The sequence below is a fragment of the Rattus norvegicus genome, chromosome 1 (assembly GCF_021556685.1).
Source record: "Rattus norvegicus strain SHRSP/BbbUtx chromosome 1, alternate assembly SHRSP_T2T, whole genome shotgun sequence".
NCBI classification, from domain to species: domain Eukaryota; kingdom Metazoa; phylum Chordata; class Mammalia; order Rodentia; family Muridae; genus Rattus; species Rattus norvegicus.
In genome coordinates this window covers 211,453,113-211,469,266 of record NC_141534.1, presented here as the reverse complement: position 1 = coordinate 211,469,266, position 16,154 = coordinate 211,453,113, and the positions used below count along the sequence as shown (strand labels likewise).

Here is a 16,154-nt window from a genome sequence, read left to right as displayed (position 1 = left end):
ATCCATCCATCCACACACCCATCTATCCATCCATCCATCCATCTATCCATCCATCCATCCATCCATCCATCCATCCACACACACATCCATCCATCCATCCATCCATCCATCCATCCATCCACACACCCATCTATCCATCCATCCATCCATCTATCCATCCATCCATCCATCCACCAATCCATCCATTCATCCACCAATCCATCCATCCATCCACCAATCCATCCATCCATCCACCAATCCATCCATCCACACACCCATCTATCCATCCATCCATCCATCCATCCATCCATCCATCCACCAATCCATCCATCCATCCATCCACCCACCCATCCACACACCCATCCACACACCCATCTATCCATCCATCCACCCATCCACACACCCATTCATCCATCCATCCATCCATCTACCCATCCACACACCCATCCACACACCCATCTATCCATCCATCCATCCACCCATCCACACACCCATTCATCCATCCATCCATCCATCCATCCATCCATCCATCCATCCACACACCCATTCACCCATCCATCCATTTACCCATCCACACACCCATCCATCCATCCATCCATCCATCCACCCATCCACACACCCATCCATCCATCCATCCATCCATACACCCATTCACCCATCCATCATTTACCCATCCACACACCCATTCATCCATCCACCCATCCATCCATCCTTCAGCCTGTCTCCTAACATAGTCAGCCACCCCTCCTCACACTGCACATGCTCATTCACCCATCTTTTCACATACCTCTTATGTAACCACCATTCATTTTTCAATCCTCCAGCTCTCTACACATACATCTATCCATCCACTGACCACTCTGACCATGCATTATTTCCTGTGCCATATATTTAGAACTATCAGAAATGTTGCTCCTTTCTTGCTGAAGGTGGATCTTTCTGGAAAAACAAGGACCATCTTTAGAAAAAAGAGAGGATCATGAGGATTTTTACCTTTTTTAAAACTAAGACCTTGCTGTTCAGCTAGAATTTGAAAGAAAACAAAATCTCTTTATATATCATCTATTAACTATCAATACTCTGTCTTCTTTATCATCATCTAAGTATCCATTTAGTATGTATGTATGTATGTATGTATGTATGTATGTATGTATGTATGTGTGTGTGTCAGTCATCCATCCTCCTCTACTTTCGACATGAATAACAGTTACCTGTGAAGATCGGTGTCCTCTTTTGCTTTCTTCTCTGTTTGGCTCTGCACTGAGACCTATTAATAGCACCTCAGCACACTATTTTTGGATGCCCCTCCCTCAGAGGTCTTCCCTGACCACCCTGGCTCTCCCGGCACAGTGCCCTGCTCTGTCTCTGCATGGTAATTTTCCCAGTCTGTAATTACGTGGTGTATTTTCGACCAGGGGCCGCTTCGTAATGCCAGGAGCTCTGTCCTGTCCCTGTGGCACCTCCAACACTGTCTGCTGTCTGGGACATAGCAGGGGCTTCAGTGGGGACTGTGGGAAGGAAGGAGTGGACCGTGGGCAGCCTGGGATTCTCCCTCAATGCCCAAGCAGACAGCCTCTAGCCTCAGTGTGGTGCTTGGCAGTGGGCGGGGAGAACCGATGCCTGACAGTGCCCGCAGTGGTGCCCATAAGAGGAGGCGGAAGCAGGTGCTTCCACTTGCCACGTGCCGGGCACTGGGCCAGGTGCTCAGCAGGGAGGGTTCCAGGTAATGTAGTCCATAAGTGTGGAGGAAGTGTTCTTATCTTCTTCTAGATGAGGGAATTGAGATGCCAAGGGACTCATGGGGGCTCCAAACTTGGCCCTCTTTTCTGTAACTGCTCCAGCCACTGCTAGGGGCTGCACTGAGGCAGGGGCATGGATGAGGACAGATGGGGCCTCAGGATGTGGAGCTAGAACAGGGCCAGGTGAGAGAAGGGGGGGGGGAAGGGGGAATCCTAGTGGGTGGTGGTGACTAGTAGGAGGGCCACGGTGTAGGGATGCTCCTGAGATAAGGGCAGAGAGCCAGGAGGGGGTGGGGAAGCCTGGAGAGCTGCCAGGCCCCAGGAGTACCTAAGCTTGAGCTGCCCACACTGCCAGCGGATCTCACTGTATGGAGAAGGGACCGAGTGTGGACGTCTCAGCCAGAATGGTGGCTGAGGCAAGCTGGCTAGTCTGTCACCTTAGGGTCACCATCCAGGTTCCTCTGTGCTCCAGCCAGCAGTGCCCACATTCATCCCTTAGGCCTCCAGACAGAAGAAAGTCACACTGAGGAAGAGTAGGCAAGGTGAGGCAGAGAGCTTCAGAGATGGGAGGTACCACAGTTTGCTGGCTTCATGCTGTGCTTTCCTTAAGAGGGTCTCAGGGGGCCAGGAATGGGGTGGGCAGGAGTGGTGGGCTGTGGAGAGAGTGTGATAGATGGAGAGAGGAGAGAGAGAGAGTTCTGGAGAGAGTGGGAGGAAGTGAGGGGGAGGAGGGGCAGCTGGAGGTAGAAGGGGGCTGGGGCATGGCCCAGAGTAGGAGGCTCAGCAGCGGGTGAGGGAGGGGAGGGCAGAGCACACCCTGCCCTGTGTCATGCCTGCCACCGGGCCTGTGTGTATGCACATGTATGCGTGTGTCCCTGGGGTGGATCTGGGGACACGCATTGAGCGGGAAGGCTGGCTGCTAGGCTGAGGAGAGCCCTGGGCCTGTGGGGAATGTTCCAAGGAGAGATTTATTAGTGAAACAAAAGCATATTTTTTAGGCAGGACTGTTTGTACAGTTATTTCATGACATCGCCTTGGCCTCGGGCCCAGAGCAGAGCGGCCGAGGAGGCCCCGCACGGCTGGCCGGGTGCACAGGCCTATTCGTTAGCTGGCCGTCCTCTCCCGTCCTTATCTGGTCCTGGACATCAAAGCGGGGGCTTTTCATAAATGAATTAAAATAGCATACACACAGCACCGGGGCGGAAGACCCCAGGCCAATTAGCTCTAAGTAGGGTGAGAGGCCTTTCAGAGACGAGCCCCTTTCTGAAGGAGTCGCAGCGGCTTGTCAAACTCGATGAAATATTTTGCCCAAAGCTCATTAAAATAATGAACCTGCATTTCTTTCCTCAAGAGAATAATTAGCAGACTTCCAAACGGGTTAAAGCAGCAGTTTAGAAGTGGCCCCCCTTAATCGTCCCATTTACTTCATTTTGTGACAAGGAAACTCTGGCGCCTTGGGGAGGAGCCGAGAGTCTCGGCATTGGCTCTGTGTGGTGACGGCAGGGCTGTGGGGCTGGGTGGGAGCAGCCTGCAGAGAGGGCTGTGTTCAGCTCTGCCACCTCCCTTGCTTTGCCACCATAGTCCTCCCCTCCCTCTTGCACATCTATTGATGACAGGTTGGTTAGAGACTGGAGGCCTGAGGGTTAGGGCCATCACCCAGGCTGGGTTTGCACCCTGACGCTAAGAGAATATCAACTCTAAGGTACAAGAGATTGAGGGTATCAGATGCAGGCTCTTCTTCAGACAGGTACAGACAAAGAGGACCCCAAAAGGCGATCTGAGTCTTAGCACAGTCAAGGGTAGAGCCCTGGTACATCAGGGACTCTGCTGAGGTAACAGGAGGATACTACTTAGGGAGAGGCTGGTGGAATACATGAGTTGAGGGCTGGTTGAACCAAGAAGGGTGAGCTCAGAGTGGGCCAGGGGCTGTGTCCCTAGATGCTGGTAACATTGATGGCCAATGGGTGGAGTGGCAAGTTCATCTGGTATAAGGCCAGTTGGTACAGCAAGTGTGGGAGAGACAAAAGGGTCACAGGCGCCCTGTCTAGCTGCTCTTCTGCTGAGAGTCATCCACCCTTCTCCATGCTGCTAATAGGGAGGTTTCACTTTTGACGGGAGCCTGAGGTAGCCCTGGACAAGCCAGAGAGCAGCAATAAATTCAAATGTGGCTAGACCTAAAGGTGGAGTGGGCCTCAGCAGGAGCCTCCAATACTGCTTTGCTTTGCATCTTCCTCTTTTCCTTCTTTCCCACTTGTGGTTTATAAAGTAAGAACTCTCGATGGAGATTTTGTAAGACAGAAGTAATGGCATGCGCAGGGGCACCATTTCCAAGGCACCATTGCGTGCACTTACAGGTCAGTGGGACTTGCCTTCCCTGCTAAAATTCCACACCTGAGCATTTGCCATGGCCACTGAATGATACCTGCAAGCACACTAGGTGTAACACAACCAACCATTGGCCAGTGAAGACTTGGAGTCTCTTTCTAACCCTGTCTCTGTGATAATAAGATGGCCATTAACTTGCTTCCATACAACTCTTGAGCATCTCTGCTTGGGGACAGAGTCCTGGAAGAGGGTCGCCGAGTTAGGGGAAGGATGCTTTGTAACTTGGACGTATTTCATCATTGCAATGTGGGAAACATGATAGGCTCGCTGTCTCCTGCAGCCTCAATGTCTTCATCACAGTGGCTTTAGTTCCTTTGCAAACAGAGCAAAAATGTGAAGATCTGTTGTGGGCCACATGATCACTGTGCAAGCCCAGTGCTCTTACTCTGATGGTGGGGTCCAGTCTGAAAAGTCTATGCTGGAAATGCACCAAACCTGCCAGACCCATGACATCATAGCTTAGCTGCAGCATATTTTAGAGGGTCTGAGGTTCGCCCTGGAAGGGAGAGGACTTAAGAGAAACAGCCCCTGAAGCTGCCTGGCGTCTAAAGATAGAATTGAGTAACTGTAGCTCAGGAAAAGATCCAACTTCAAAATCTAAAGTACAATCACCATGTACACACATGTGTTTACACACATGTACATGCTCACACACATATACATATTCATACAGCATGCACATATAAACATACATATGCGTACATACATATATACATAAGCACACACATAATGCACACACAGATGTGCACATACATACACAGATATGCACACACACACACACACACACGCACACACACACACACACACAGACACACACACAGACAGAATACAGCTCTTACTAACATGCATCATGCTCACATTCTCAGACAGCCAAGCTGTAAGTTGGGGACTGTCAAACCTGTCATTGAAACATGTTAGAGCATGCATATCTGTGAGTGGGTGTGGCTCTTTTCTCATAAAACTTTACTTACAAAGACAGGTGTTAGACTGGATCAAGCCCATGAACTGTTTTTCTGGCCATTTTTCAGTAGGTAGATGGGCTGAGATGTATTTCTTCAATCTTTGGCCTTCTCCTTGTAGGTTCCCATAGTTTTGGAGTCTACATACTAAAGATGGCCCTTCTCCATCATGGCTTGCTGTCTGGTTCAGCCTAGTCAACAGAGAGGGCCCCTCTGCTCTGCCAGCCAGGCTGAGGCTGGAGGGGACTCTGTGACAGCCCCTAGCATCTGTGAACTCATTCTCTTTTAGAGACAAAGGCCTGCTTCCAGCTGTCAGTCCAAGCCATCAATCAGGCTCAGCCTGACCTTCTGAGACCAGTGGGCATGTCCATCTGCTGTTAATAGCTTGTCAAAGCAGGGGCTGATCTCAACTCAGGCTGGCTGGGCAAACATGCCCGAATGGTGCCAGCTTGCCTGCCGCAGTCAGCCAAGCTGGGAACAGTCCTGGAAATGGTACTGGGTGAGATGAAGGTAGGAAGCCACAGGCCAGAGCAGAGCCACATGCTTATCATGGCTGCATGCGCATAACCACCCATGGCCCCTTGGCTGGCTCCTGAGACAACAGAGTAGCCCAGAAAGCTGAAAGCAGTTCAGAGGAATAATAATGAGGGGGGCTGTTCCAGCTAGTGCCAAAGTCCCAGCAGCTGTCTGTGACCCTAGGAGCCCAAGGCCTGTGAGAACTGTTCACCTTGCACCCGGCAGCTACCAGCTCCAAACTTGCCCAGACTTGCCCACAAACTCCGGGGACAGAGAAGCAACGGCCCAAACCAGTGTGGTCCCAACAACACTGATGTTTAGGGAGAAAGTTAAAACCCCAGTTCCAGCATAAGCAGGATCTACAGATGACAGGGACACAGGTGCAAAATGATTAGTGCCTCCGCTTCTCGTCTGTAATATGATACTGCGGGCGATCCAAAATGCGAGGTTCTTAGAGATCTGGGCCTGCCAATGTGTTCAGGCCATTTGCATAGCCAACAGAAAGCTGGCACTTGTCTCTGCTGAGTGGTGGTTATTCTTGTCCCTGTAAACATTTTTGTCCCTTGTACCTACTTATCAGCCAGCAGCCACCATAGAGAATGAATGACAGCTATAGTCCTTCTATTTAGGATGCAGATGGATTCAGGTTCTGTCTCTATTCAGGGCACACTTGTCCCTGCCTTGAGTGGTTCATCATTCTCCTTGGTCTTGACCTCTCAAAGCCCTGTCTTTCCCTCGAGGCTGTGGGCAGGTTTGAGTGGGACAGATGGGGTAGGTGATCCGAGGTACAGCAGCCAATGGCTGCACTAGGGCTCTGAATACCCTGTGTATATGAGAGCCGACTCCGAGATTCTCACGGGTAGCAGGTGGGAGATTCTGGGACTGAATGGGAGATGAGTGGGGAGGAGAGAGGCTGGGAGAGGGACAGGGAATGCTGGGAGCAAAGAGGGCCCTAGAAGTCTGTGGGCAAGTCTGGGCAAGCAATAGCTCTGGGCACTCAGGGGGCAGGCTGGGATGGGCAGGCTGGGGCAGGCAGCAGGAAGGGGGCTGGTAGAGGGGCACAGGCCTAATCCTGTGTCCCTGAGGCCTGGCGGGCATCTCTTAAGTCCTATGTCCCCGCAGCTTGCCAGGACCTGTAGGAACAAGGTGGGGTACCATGGCTTCATATGAATGCCCCCCAAACCCTAGAGACATAGAAGTGCTCTCTGATTCTACAGGACACTGTAGCACAGAGGAAAAATCTCTCTCTCTCTCTCTCTCTCTCTCTCTCTCTCTCTCTCTCTCCTCTCAACAGTATAGACATCGTCATATCTTCCCTCCTTTCTCACTCTCAACCAGGGAAACCCCACCCAGGACATTCTGTTTGTGCCCATGTTGCCTTGGCCCCTCAGGAAACCCTCAGTCATTTGAGGACTCTGCCTCTATACTCAGGATAGTTACGGAACAGTATTCTGGCCAAGGCTGGTCTGCTGGTGTGTTCTGTGGGAGAACACAACTGGCTATCAGAGCTGCTTTACGCAGGTGACTTTCCCAGGCTCCAGTCTTACAAGAGGTCACACTGGTGTGCAGCTGGCCACCCCTCACGACTGTTGCTACAATTGCACCGGGAACACTGGTCTGCCTTCTTTCTGTTTAAGGTTCTATTATGTGAGAACTTGAGGCTAGGGCTGGGGGCTCAGCCTTGAGGAGTCTAGGGGACAGTGTACCTATCTTCTGGCCTGTGCTGGGGGTCCTTGCATATTCAGTCAGGCCTATGCTGGCTGTGTTATGATATGCTGCTGAGGCATGGATGTGGACCTGGCCTTCCTATCCTGGGATACTAGGCTAATGGCTGAAAGTAGGTGGTGGCTACTCTGCTTCTTTGTGACCCCAACAGCAGCCAGGGGGGTAGCCAGGGAATATGCATTTTTAAGGTGTTTGTCACCAGGCTGCCTTGTGTTCTACCCATGTCTTTTTTTTTTTTTTTTTTTTGGTTCTTTTTTTTCCGGAGCTGGGGACCGAACCCAGGGCCTTGCGCTTCCTAGGTAAGCGCTCTACCACTGAGCTAAATCCCCAGCCCCATCTACCCATGTCTTAAAGAATCTGGGGCAGTGTAATGGTGTCTGAGAGCCTACCCCAAGAGTAGAATTCAAGGAAAGTTTACCAAGACCGAGGGGGTTCATGCTGTGGCAGGTTCCTTGTGGATTTAACACATATGAGGTGGTCCATAAAGGTACTTTTTCCACTTAAGGCTGTCATCCTCTAGGTCCCCCTTGGGATGATCTTGATAGTAACAGGGTCTGGGAAGTCCTGCTTGCTGAGGACAGGGATAGGGACAAGGGTAGCCCTGAAGCCAGGGCTGGGCTCATCCTCCTGCTGGCTGTATCGGCCAATACCCAGTACACTATGAAGCACAGAGGGGCCTATGAGGCTCAGGCAGAAGAGAACGGTCCTCAGCTGAACTTCCTGTGTAGAAGTGAAGGTAGAGAGCCCCTCTTCATGACAGACCAGGGCTACTCTGGAGGCCTGCTTCTCTTCTGGCCATTTCCTAGATGAGAAAACAGAGGCTTCCGGGACGCTGAGCTGCCTGTGATCTCATGGAGAAGTTAGTGGTAGAGTGACTCCCAGGTAAGTATGGGCTTAGGAGATGACAGGAAACTAAGGCCAAGGGCTGTAACTGGTCCCTATGCCTAGACAGTCCTTGTACATCATCATTTGAGACAGTGGGTCTTAGCTCCCTTGGGTGCCTGGTGGAGGGCCCCAGATCCTGCTCTGGGGGCACTGACTCCTGCTGGGGTAAGCCATATCCTTGATGGTTCTTTTTTTATTGCTGACAGGGCTATATTTGGACCATTTAGGAGATATACTTCAAGCCATGACTAAGAGAACAATTCAGGGAGGTTTAAGTTAACAAGGAAGGTCAACCCTAAATGTGGGCAGCACTATCTGGGCTGGGATCCCAGACTAAATAAAAAAACGTGAGATGAGTACCAGCATTTATATCTCCCTGATTCCTGACTTGAGATGCAATGTGACCAGCTGTCTCAGGCTTCTACCATCATTGTCCCCCAACTCCCATCATAATGGACTATACTCCTTAAACATTAGCTAAAAATAAAATCTTCCCATAAGTTTCTCTTTCATAAAGTATTTTGTCACAGCAGTGTGAAAAGTAGATCACACACTGGGAGCCCCAGAGCCTTCTGCAAGGTCTCTCCTGTTACTGTCTCTTCTCCAGAAAAACACCAGATTCTTTCTCAAAGAAAGAGAAGGAACCCCAGGGCTTGCTGTGGATAGACAGACATTCCAAAGGCAGAAGGCTAGTGGAGGGCCAGTAAGTCTCAACATAACAGAGTCTGAGCTGAGTGAGGTCAGGTGGGCAGTGTCTCTTGGAAGGACACCCTGAAGATCCTATCCCTGGATGGGCTGGTTCTGCTGGCCTTAGACTAAGGTCGCTCTGGGATAGCTGACCTAAGCTATCTGGGCTCCAAGTCTTTGCCTTCAAAATGGGGTCACACAGATGGACACAAGAACTTATCACCAGGTGTGAGACTCTTGAAGTTCAGGACAAAGACACAGGAAACATCTCCTCGTGGCCGCTGCCCCTGGCACTCACTTCCACCTGGCAAAAATGAATGAGGCATCTGACTGTAGCTTTCATGTTCTATTCTTGAGAAGGCTGAGGTGGAGGTTATAGGGTTAAAGCCAGAGAGAACTTTACTCAGAACCCAGCACACCACAAGTACATCCTCAGTGGGTTCTCAGACACACACCACAGGCCCTAAGGTTAAACCCTTCACCTACATACATGCAAATATACCACACAATACTCACACACAGAAACGTCCAACACCCTCATACATGTAAACATACCAGACACACACTTACATATGCAAATATCCACCCAGACATGCCACGCCCTCATATGTATAAACAGACACCATTCTTGCAAGTTCCAAAACACACTCAATGCCTTCAGATGTATAGATGTACCACATACCATTCCATTCTAAAGAGTGCAGTCCTCTGGGCCCAGTAGGGATAGCCTCCCTCCTCCAGGAAGAGCTCCACTGCCACCATTAAGAGCACAGTCCCGGGTTGGGGATCTAGCTCAGTGGTAGAGCGCTTGCCTAGCAAGCACAAGGCCCTGGGTTCGGTCCCCAGCTCCGAAAAAAAGAAAAAAAAAAAAAGAGCACAGTCCCTTGTATAGCTCTCTCTCACTTGGATGCAGTGGTGTTGGCTTTCTTTCTGTCCCACCTGTTCTAGGGTCTTCGTGGTGTGCTTCGATCTCCTCTGTAGATTTGAGATGTTCTTTGTCAGGTACAAACCTGTACCCAGTTTGCCGACCCTCATACCTTCTGCACATGGTACCTTCTCTCAACACCCTTCCCTTTCCTGCCTTGTTTCTGGCATCTTCAACCCCTTCTTCTGTCCCGAATTAGGCAAACGGGCACACACACAAATCAGCCCTGCCCACAGCATTGAGGCGAGAGTTCAAACAACTCGGCCAATTTACAAACAATTTTCTCGGCAACGATTAAGTTGCATTTTCCCCAATAGCTGCTTCATTTTCTTGTCAAAAATACACAGTTTTCACATTTATCTCGCTGCAAGGGTAATTAATTTCCAGACCGTAAGGAAGAGCTTAATTTGATACCTGCAAGGGTTACAAACCATTTCAATCCATTGTTTACATGAAATCAAGAAAGATTCGTTCTGTTTGCAATTATGTTAATGAAGAGAGTGGCCACTTTTTTTTTTTTCAGGGAACTCAGCATAATTCTGTCCTTACCAACAAATTGGTCTAAAAAGGTCCATGGCCACCACAAACCTCTGTGTGGCTATTTTTAGGGCGATCCTAGTGAGGGAAACCATGCAGACAGCCAGGTACCCCAAGGAAGACTTTTGGGAGAATGGCTCTCAGATTGGTGGTGATTTCCAGGGTTGGTTGTGGGCCATGAACTATGTGGCAGGCTGGACCTCCCTCTGTGTTCTCTATTAATCTACAAAGAGGAGATCTAAGAAGGTCAGGGGAGCAGGGAAGCTCACACTGCATACTGGCCAAGGCTGGGGACATTGAGGGGGAGAAGAGGTTGTTTTCAGGCAGGAGATCCATCCTAACTCAGACCTAGTGCTGTCCGACTATGGGGCAAGAGGGACTGAGATGTTTGGCTAGAGTTCTGTTTGTCCTTAGGATACCTTACAGGTCATCCCTGATCTCTATCAGCCCAGACTATGCAAAATGACTGGGAAGTGAATCCCCAGGATTCTCCAAAAGAGAGACCAGCTGTCTTCTTGGGATGCTGGAGGCTGGGTGACAGAGGCCTGCTGGGAGGAAGGGGCAGCAAAGGTGAGAGGCTGTAAGAAATTTCTGCAGGCACACAGGTAGCTCCACCTAGAGAAAGGAGCTGGGCCAGGCTCCTTTCTGTCATAAGGACAGAGGACAGACAAGGAGGGAAGGATGGACCATTGTGGGCAGCTTGAGAGAGGTTCTGCCTGTGTGGACATGGGTGCTAGGGAAATCCTTGGGGGTCTAGGAGGCTACCTGGCCCAGACCTCTGTAAGGCAGGAGCCCTGAGAAGGTGGGCTGCAGGAACTGGCTCAGCCTTCTGCTTCCCAGCCCTCCTGGGCACTGTGGGGCTACGGGAGAAAGAGGGCCCATTCATGGAGTGGCCCGCTGTGGTCTGCAGACACGTTATGGCCTGTCCCTGGCTGGCTGTCACTAGGGGGATGGGGGATGGGCACTGTCCTCTTCCTCACTGCAAGCCCCCACCCCCCAGTCGGCCCAGAGCAGCCGGCCTGAGGCTGCGGCTAAACCTCGTAAATCCTGGGATGCTGGAGACAGCCCAGGTGAGGCTGGGAACAATGCCCCATTGTGGCCCCGTGGGGACGGTCTGCCACCACTTGCCACCAGCCCCTATGCTGTAAAATCTCTCCCCACGGATCCAATTTCGCCTCTCTGGCCCTTGAGGGGTTAGGCCCGGGACAGACGCAGTTCCACTCCACACAGAAACCATTTACGGCTGGGATAAAGGCTGCCTTCATCGGCACCGAAGGGCCAACGTTTCCCGGCCCCATCGTTTTGTCACCGCCACATCTGTCAGGTGGCGGCATGCACAGCAATGGGGGCTCATGTGAGGGCAAGGGAGGATCTCAGCAGCCACTACAGGGAAGAAGGGCTTACAGTCTTGCTCTTCCTGCGAAGCCCAAGGCACCTCCCTGGCTTCCCAGCTTGTGCTTCAGTGGGATATTATTGCAAGGTCCAGCTCTGAGGTGGGGTGCACTCATCCTGAGGGGCTGGCAGAGAGGACGCCAGACCAGGCTGAGAGGAGACATTGCCTTTTGTTGGTATATACATTAACGAGCAAGCCAGGATGGAGGTGGCCTTGCCTGGCGCCAGTTCAAACGCTGGAGAAGCAGAGGAGCTAGGAATACCTGGGAGAGGATGGGGGCAGTGGGAAGCTGTGTCCCACCATCTTGCCTTTTAGTTCAGAGTCAGAGATGGGCCTCTGTTTCATCAAGTCTTTGAGGAGGAACAGGGACCTAAGAGCGAACTTGAACTTAGCCTGGCTATTCATCATTAGAAAAGCCTCTCCCAAGCTGTGGCCACAGTGGCTGCGCTGCTCTGTGGTGACAGAATAATGGCTTCAGGTGGTACTTGAGCCATCACCTGTATGTATCTATGTTTGCATTTCAGTGCAAGATACAAAAGGCCATGCCGAGCCGGACAGCTATGGCTTCATGGACATCACTTCTTGGAATGAGGAAAGTACAACCTTTGTGTTTATGGAGGCACTCAGAGCATCCTAGAAGGATTGGATGGTCTGTCATAGCTCTATGACCTGAGACAGCAGAGGCTCACTGCCCTGGGCCTCTTTCTAGCCTCCTTTCCCACCCTGTACTGGAGGAAGCTAGAGAGAGGCCAGGACTAGAGGCTCATGAGCTTCCTCACCAACCGACAGAAGATAGGTACATTGCCACTATATAGCAGAGAAATATTTTCTCCTGTAGCAGGCTGTGGGCATTGGGTAGGTTCTGAGGCTTGAGTGGTAAAGTCATTTTGACAGTTGAATATTTGAAGCCTGCAGAACTAGGGTCAAGATAGTGAGTTCTGGAGACCGTTACTAAACCCTGGTGAACCCCAGTGGATGGAGGGTAGGAAGGCTTTGTCTTTGTGTTCGTTGTTTTTGTTTTCTCTTCAGGCGGGGAGCCAGGTTAAACTGGGGAATGGGTCCATGCTGGCATCTGCAAGTTGTCGTTACTTCTCGACTTGCTCTTTAGCTGGGTGACAACTGGTCACCGTGTCCAGGATGATTCAGGTCCAGGATTCCAATTTGAGGGCAAAAAGTACATGATAGTTAATTCTGACTGTCAATTTGATGGGATTTAGAAACACCCCTGTGTGTCTCTGTGACAGTGTCTCCAGAATGTTTCAGGGGAGACCCACCCTGAATGTGGATGGGATTCCCGTGGGCTGGAATCTTGGACTGGATAAAAACCAGGCAGTGAGCTGAGCACCAGCGTAACTGCGGATGCACTGTGACTAACTGCCTCAGACTCCTGCAGCCATGCTAGACTATATCTCTTCAAACTGAGAGCCAAAATAAACTATTCCCTTAAGCTGCTTCTGCTGAGAACTTTGTCACAACGAGAGGAGAGATTGACACAGGAAAACTGAGTAGTATGGATAGTGTGGCCCATCTGGAGGCCTTGTCAGGGACAGAAGACCACAGGAGCACCTGAAGCACGGGAGGGGAACAGGGCCTGTTCTGTGAGCTCGGGCATCGTGTCCTAGCTGTAGGTAGCACACGTCCCTCATCCTCATCACACCCAAGTAGCAGGGGGGAAATCAAGGCAGGGGGAGAAGGGCTGCTGATGCCTTCAGCTGTTATTTTGGCAGGGGATTATGAATTGGCACCAGCTCTGGGACACATCTTTCTCTCCTACAGCCACAGAAGCATGCATATTGATTGTGGGTGCCGCGGGACCTGTGGATATATGCAGGGTTATAGGTGCAAAGGAGAGGGTGGATGCTCCTTACCAGGATGGGTCCTGGCTCCCTCTCCCTTCTCCCCACTGGCCTTGCATCAGAGGCCCTGGGTTCATGTCTTACATGCATTCCATACACTTTCCTGACTGACTAGTCACCACGAAGAGTAGGGTTGAAAAAGGGAGGGACAGAAGAGCTATGGAGGCCACTGGTCACCTGGCCTTCCTTCTGTGGTCCAGCCACTACTGGCAGATGAGCCTGCATTGTTCCTCACCCTGTCAGACTTTGTCATCCTCCTAGAAACAGTGAGTCCCAGAGCCTTTTGCTCATGAAACCTGATGCGGGGAGTCTGTTCCCTTTAGATTTTCTCAAACCTGGTTCACTCCTTCCTTGGAGTAAGCCCTGAGTTCAGCTCTGGATTGGACTTGGGAGCACTGGTCTGAGGCAAGGCCAGCCTCCTCTTGCTGCCCCTCTGAGGAGCAGGTAAAGCCTGTTTCTTAGGCTTTAGCTATGACTTTTTACCCTTCTCTACCTTGCACTGACTCTCTTCATTCCTTTCCACATAAGCTCCAGACAATGGAGGTCTAGCCACCTACCTCTGAGGTTTGGGACCCTTGATCTTCTCTGTCCTCTATCTTCCTATCCAGTCTCTGAAGGGGCCAACAGTCAGTGGGACTGGTCCACCTAACCCCATCATAGCCCCTCATAGTTCTCTGGGGTCTCCCCCAAGAACTATCCTGTAGCTGGCCAGTCTGTACCTTGTAGCTAGGTTCTATCTTGCTGTTTCCTTCAACTTAGAGGGTTACAGCCTTTATGCCCCAGGGCCTTTGTGTAGGCTGCTCACAAGATACGTTCCTGCCCTATCTGGCCTTCCACCTGGCCCTCTTCTTTTTGGCTTCTGGCTCCTGACCAGGGAAACCCTGCTTCAATACTTTCTCCTCTCCACCATGGGAAATATGTAATTACAGGTCACTATGGGTGTCCCCTCCTCTGCCAATAGACTGTGTGTTCCAAGGGCAAGAACCAGCCCACTCTACTCTAAGTGGTAGCACTGGATATGGAGCTGGTATCAGTGGGCAAGAGATGACTGGTCAACTGAATGAGTTCATGCAGTACATAGAGGTTTCCTGCATGCTTCCCTGGGCCCTCTGTCTCTCTGTCTTGGCTGGAAAGGCTGCATTTTAGAGGGTTTTGTGGGCTCTGGGGAAGTACCCCACATGATCTGACAGTACATGTCCACCCTGATTGTTGGAAGTGGCCTGTTGTAGCCAGAGGGGATGTCACAGATATGTAGACCAAGTCTCTGGGCTTGCTGAGCACACCCAGACATGTCCTACAAGGTGCTGGTAGGCTGACCCCTGTCTGTAGCTGCGGGCCTCTCACTACTCCCACATAAGCAGCCAAGAGTGACCTGGTGACATAGGCTATCTCGGCCCTAGGCCAGGACCTCACACCTTCCTCAGAAGTCCCGCCCCTTGGGGGTGGGTGCTGGTGGTCTGATGGGGCGTCCACCGGGCTGGATATAGCATCTCTGTGCAGGCAGCAGGCAGCTGGCCACCTCGCTGCCCACACAGATGTCTCTTTATGCTCCAGACCTGACTTGTGGCTCCTGGCTGCCTGGGAACAGAGGGGGCGCTGTGCACACTAACCAACCTGTGTCCTTGGCTGTGGGGTGAGGTGGTAGGCAGAGGTGGGGCAGTGGGTAGGAAGGATTCACATGGGCCTCACCCTTTGCAGCTCATAGTAACATGTCAAAATGGGCCTGCTGAATGTGGGGGTGCTGCTTACCAAGCCCCATCTCTTAAGACTCCTCAGAGGGAAACCTTCAGTGACTCCAGGGGGCACAGCCACCTTCACCATTTGCTCTATTCTCTGCTCCTATTAACCCATCTTTTGCTGTAGGGAAACATGGCAAGCATGCTCTGTACCTTTGGTCCCCAAAGTCCTTTGCAAGACAGTCATGTCCCTTGCTCTCTGGCTCCCTGACAGACCTGCCTACCCTCTGAACCCCTTTGTGAAACCCCAGATCTTTCTAGAAGAAAGTTCTGAAAAGGAGGGATAAAGGCATGGCACTCTTTATGTCAGCCTGGGCCTTTTGTTTTCTTGGGAGCACAGTAGCCAGTGTGACAACCTCTTGTTCTGATGCTTTCTGGGTACTGGACCACAGGCACACTGCTCACCTGACTCAAACGTGGGCTGCTATTCCACAGATGAAGATCTGGAAATGAAGAGAACCTTAAGCTTGGGGTCCCTGTAGGAGCTGCTGTGGAGGGCCTTGGCCTTCCCTCTTCTGGGCCAGCACAGTTATCTTATCCCTCGAGGCCGTAGGAGAGGGAAGGGATACAGAGCAGTGGAGGAGGGAGACCCAGAAGCGGAGGCATGAATGGATACGCCGAGGACGGGAAGCAGCGGATGAGGAGCGGGCGGGGAGGCAGCATGCTGCCAACCCAAACAGCCCAGCGTGCCTCAGCCCGGCATTTAATCCACAAAAATTTCCATCTGCTTCTGGAGCCCTTGGAACCCAGGCAAGGAAAGGCCGTTCCCTCAGCAAAGCAAACAGGCCTCCGTGTGCGCAGCGATTCCCTGTGCTTGCTGCCCTAGCTGAAA

The 16,154-nt window shown here is 51.4% G+C and overlaps 1 protein-coding gene across 4 annotated transcripts in view; it reads right to left on the bottom strand.

The window, feature by feature from the left end:
* Kcnq1 (potassium voltage-gated channel subfamily Q member 1) overlaps positions 1-16,154 on the bottom strand; it is a 333,399-nt gene that overhangs the window by 35,414 nt on the left and 281,831 nt on the right. The window contains exon 16 of one of the 4 annotated variants that reach the window (XM_087594939.1): positions 10,085-12,849. Coding sequence (XP_087451065.1) covers positions 12,835-12,849 — 15 coding nt within the window. The 3' untranslated portion in view covers positions 10,085-12,834. 4 annotated transcript variants of the gene reach the window in all.